The sequence below is a fragment of the Polistes canadensis genome, unplaced genomic scaffold, assembly GCF_001313835.1.
Source record: "Polistes canadensis isolate GaletaPanama2010 unplaced genomic scaffold, ASM131383v1 scaffold_49, whole genome shotgun sequence".
NCBI lineage: Eukaryota > Metazoa > Arthropoda > Insecta > Hymenoptera > Vespidae > Polistes > Polistes canadensis.
In genome coordinates this window covers 705,710-710,713 of record NW_014569596.1, presented here as the reverse complement: position 1 = coordinate 710,713, position 5,004 = coordinate 705,710, and the positions used below count along the sequence as shown (strand labels likewise).

General features: G+C 24.8%; 2 protein-coding genes across 3 annotated transcripts in view; both read right to left on the bottom strand.

Annotated features, from left to right (window-relative positions):
* On the bottom strand, window positions 1-2,369 carry LOC106785398 (three prime repair exonuclease 2). Of its 2 annotated transcripts, XM_014745818.1 has the most exons (4): window positions 1,914-2,369; window positions 1,176-1,292; window positions 927-1,093; window positions 1-368 (listed from the first exon to the last, which is right to left on the bottom strand). In XM_014745818.1, exons 1-4 carry the CDS (start codon window positions 1,936-1,938, stop codon window positions 51-53), a joined length of 627 nt encoding a protein of 208 aa, XP_014601304.1. In that variant the 5' UTR covers window positions 1,939-2,369; the 3' UTR covers window positions 1-50. The 2 variants fall into 2 exon arrangements, with proteins under 2 accessions (XP_014601304.1, XP_014601303.1); XM_014745817.1 differs by lacking the exon at window positions 1,914-2,369 and having other exon boundaries at window positions 1,176-1,594.
* A 731-nt stretch (window positions 2,370-3,100) lies between these two features.
* The window catches only part of LOC106785397 (eukaryotic translation initiation factor 3 subunit J), a 3,380-nt gene continuing 1,476 nt past the window's right edge, over window positions 3,101-5,004 (bottom strand). Inside the window, exons 5-6 of the mRNA XM_014745816.1 lie at window positions 3,795-3,959; window positions 3,101-3,722 (exon numbers count right to left, since the gene is read on the bottom strand). Coding sequence (XP_014601302.1) covers window positions 3,529-3,722; window positions 3,795-3,959 — 359 coding nt within the window. The 3' untranslated portion in view covers window positions 3,101-3,528. The remainder of the gene's footprint in view (window positions 3,723-3,794; window positions 3,960-5,004) is intronic.

Below are 5,004 nucleotides of genomic sequence, written 5' to 3'. Positions count from 1 at the left end.
TCAATAATTACACTTTAAAATTATTATTCCTTAAAATATTTTTTGCTATTTTAATTTTTTTTCATTTTAAATAATGGTTCCGCATTACTATCACACCATTCTACAAAATATTCTTTTATACAAGAAACACATTTTAACATATTAATACAATCACTGTGTGAATCATGATTTTTGGTTACTGGAACTTTTAACAAGTGTTCATATATTGTTATCAATTTAAAATTAGGTGGTTTTTGATTTATATTGATATTTTCCATATGTTTTTCCACCATTGAAATATCGACTTCTTCTTGGTTATGACTACATTTCGTAAAGTAATCTTTGAATAAATGTAATGTATCTGCACATAGAATGTCTTCTGCTAAATACTTAAATGAAAAAAAATCTATTTCAATATCCCTCTTAAAATATAAATATATATATCTAAATATATAGGGTATTTTGTAACTAGTGGTACAAGCGAGCAGAAGTTATCTTACACCAATAAACTAACAATGAGTTGAAAATGTAGAACATTTTTCCATATAAGACTTTATTTTAAAGAAAAAAAGTTTGCAAATTTTGTAAGTACACATAATACTTGATTTAGTTTCAGTTCGATAAATTTTACTATTTTACTCTTGAATATTTCGAAGAGCACTTTTGTGTTTTTTCTTGTATAGGTTCTACTCTTATGTTTATCGAATAAAACTTTTAATTTACAAGGTTGCAAGCTTATCTTAAGTGCACGCATACTCAACAAATTTTCCAACATAATCTTTTTTAAAACATTACCTTAAATGGAAGAATTTTAATCCACATTTTCGACTTAGTTTTTCATGTAGAATCATTTTCTGTTCGCTTGTACTACCAGTTACAGAATACCATGCATAAAATTATAAATACAACTATTTTTCTAATGTAGAAAGATAAAGACAAAAATATACCTTATCAATGTACTCTAATTCGGACAACAAAATTGGATAATCAAATTCCTTTCCATTATGTGCCACAAAACATATTGGTTTCATTAATGTATCGAGAAAACTAGTAATCAAATTATAAATATTGTGATCGAATAAGGATACATTTTGTAGACACTTGTTATTTAAATCTATTCAAAAGTATAAAGTTCGTTATATTTTTATATATATTATGATCATTATATTTTTAAATAAGATTTTAATAGAACTTACCTGTTAAAATTTCTATTTTATGAGGTATAAATCGATTAGGATTAATTGGTACGGTAAGAGTTTGTAAAACTCTTGGAACTTCATTTTTAACGAGACATATGTTATCTCGGGTTACAGCTACAAATGAAAATTCTGTTATTTTAGGAAATTCATTCCTCTGAATAAAACCAGTTGTTTCAATGTCAAAAAATATAAATGTTTGTATCATTGTAGTAAAATGTTGGATTACACGCTTTTACATTAATGTACATTTGTAATATATAACTCATATCTATGTTTAGTCATTGTTATATTCCGTAAAAGTGATTCATTCAATTGTTAATAATAAAAGATATATCAAGATAATGGAAAGTTTTATATTAATTCTTAAAAAGTTATTCTCTAGTTTTTATCTTGTTCAGAAGTACATAGAAACTCACAAGTCCTCTTTTTTATCTACTTAGTTTCATTTTAGTTACTACTGGAACCATTAGTGGGCGATAGTAGGTACTTAACATAATGACAATACAATACTATCAAATTTGATCGCGTTGAGTATCTAGTAACTAAAATGAAACTAGGTAGATAAAAAAGGGGACTTGTGAACTTCTATGTACTTTTGTATTGTTTGGTTTACCGAAACTTTGACTTAACACTTATAGATAAATATCACAAAAAATAAACATTTCGTTATTTTAAAATTATTATACAATTGAATAAATGTTATAGTTAAACGATAGTTTTGAAACAAAAAATTACAATTTTTTAAATAACTTTGTAGCATGAATATAACACAAAAACTAGAAATACATATATATGTTTTTTGGAACAAGTTGGATCCTTGAACGGTTTGGATCACTTTTTCATGTCCTTTCTCATGGAACCGAAATCAAAATTATTGTGATCAGACACGTATATGTCTCCAGAAAGTTCTTAATCAAGATTATTAAATCCATCAGAGATGTGTGGTCGAGAAAACTAGTTCTTTATCCTGGCCCTTAGTCCAACCTTTCCACTAATGTTTGCTTTTTAAAAACTGAAGGAACTCGTTTTCACGTTTCATGAAATAAATGAAAAATAAATACAAGTTATAAAATTTAATAATTAAAATTTGTTCGTTTTGTTTAATTTTTAGTACCATAACATTTTTTCTCTTAATATATTATTTAGATTGAATTCATATATGTTGTCGTAGAAAAACTGTATTCTTTATGCATTTATTGATTTATTATAAAATTTATCCTATTTCATAAATTTATTATACCTAAGATATATTTGTAATACCTAAAATAAATTGTATATCTATGTAGAAAATTAAAATAGCAACAAAAATTATTTACAGTCAACCTTTATTTAGGAATATACTCTTTTTCAAAACCAACTTTTAATTAATTGAGTATGCATATATGCTTATGTATGTATGTATGTATGTATAGATGTGTAAGACATGTTATATAAAATTTCCATAATACAGTTACATAATAGCTGTGCACTGCAGCTATTTAAGCATATTGAAGACATTTTAAACAGTTAAAGATGTATTAAAAAAAAATAAAAGTTCTTCCAATATTATACTCATGGATACAATAGAACAATTATCTAATAATAAAATCCGAGAACTATATATTTTTGTAATTATATTATATCCAATTAAGGAATTGCCTGCATAATTAGTATGGGATATCCATACAACAATATTTATATAATAACAAATATAATATATATTAGATTAAAAAGACATATATATAAAATATTGTACTTGTTATCATATTACGTTTGAATTACATCTAGTAATCATTTTAAATTCAATAAGTATAATTAAAGGTAAATTGAAATATTTATTCGTTGAATTTTAAATTAAAAGTAAAAGGCCATGATATAAAACATATTTATTTTTACCTATCGATACTTAATAATAAGTAATGATGTAATTAAAAAGCAGTTTGATATTAAATTAAAAATACTTCGTTGCACTTGGAGTAATAAAAAATTAGGATTATTATTTTTCTGTTAAGTGCTTATAACACAACTATATTGATATTTGTTAATCATATAAATATGCAGACAAATTCCTTTTATGTATAAGAATACAAGAAATATTTGATATTAACTTAATGATGCAAGTAAATGTAATTATACAAAAAAATTTATTTCAACAGATTAAAGATATAGCAATGTAACTCTAACACTCTCTCCTGATTTCTGTTAAGTCGTATGCAGATAATGTTAAGAATGCAGATTAATCTGCATATACATTTTGCATATAATTGTTATATGCAAAAGGTATAATTATAAATTTTTTGTATAAATCTGCAAGTTAATATCTTCCAATATGTATTTAGGCGACTAGAATACTTCTTAATATGAAAAGTCGCTACATAAAGTCATCATAATCATCATAAACATAGTCGCCATACTCGCTTAACATGGTATTTTCTCCTTCAATTTTAAGTTTTGCTTTGCCCTTTCCTTTTGGTTTCTTTGCTTTTTCTCCTTTTTCCATTTTTTGTTTCTCTATTAATAAATTATCCACCAGAGTTTTCACCTTCTTCAAAGCATGTGATGATACTAGAAAAAAATTATAATATTAAATATAGTGTTTAAGGTAATATATATATTTAATAGTATTAATATACTAACAGTTTAAGGCAATGGATTTTATAAGTTCCTCTGCGAATGGTGGGAATTCAGAATGTTTTTTAAATTCGTTGATTTTTTGTGAAAGTGCTACAGCAAATTGGTCAAATTCTTCTTTCGTATTAGGATTCATAGCATCAAGGCCTGTTGATGTTTCTTCAGTTACACCTGTAAAATACACAATGTAATATAGTAATGATATTTAAAAAATATATATATAATTCTTTTAAAGAACATAATTATATATATTTTGATTATATGAAGCTCGTGATATGTGTGACTATTTCATAGATTTACTTTTTATTTTATAAAACAAAAAGTTTTTCTAATAAGACAAAGTTTATAAAATTAGGCTCAAAATAGTTATATATAATAATCAATGATACTCATGTGCAATCGTTTAATGTTTACAACTAAAAAGAATTCATAGAATCTTATGAGTTACTTGGAAGTAATCATTTCGAATACTTTAAATAAAGTTTTTATGATATATGCCCATTTGTACAATCTTATGCGCACACATTATATATACGCGCTTGCGCGTAATTGTACACTGGTGTGTACACACATAACTAATCAGGAACAGTACAGGAAACTAACAACAAGATAAAAGGTTGCAAACTAACATGAACACAATCATTTGAATAGAATAGCAACTTTTATTAAAATACATAACAGTATTTATTCAGTACCATAAAATTTGTAGTAAACTTGAGTGTATACGTTTGTTGTGTATATATAATTGTCCCTAGTACAGTTCCTGACAATTATACATAAATTTGTATGAGTCCATTCTGTCGTACTCTTATCATATTGTAATATTTTACTCACGTTTGTGCTACTTCTTTTTTTCTTTTTATTAATATTATATTAATATGAAATACTCTCCCTCTCTCTCTCTCTCTTTTTTTTTTGTTTTTATACTTACATCGTATCTATATAATACTGTACAATTTTATGTATAATAGAATAGTATATACTTTTTTGTGTGTACACGATACCAGAAAGATATAAATAAACATGCACATTTATGTACATGCATTTATAAAATTTTAGTTTCATAATAAATGATCAAATAAATTAAAGGTAAAAATATTTTTCCAATTATTCTCTTTCTCATTCTCTCTCACTTGCTTTTTCTTTCTCTCTCATTAGTTTTATATCTTAAATTTATTATAATATATTATCTATTGTCATCGTGTAAAGCAGAACA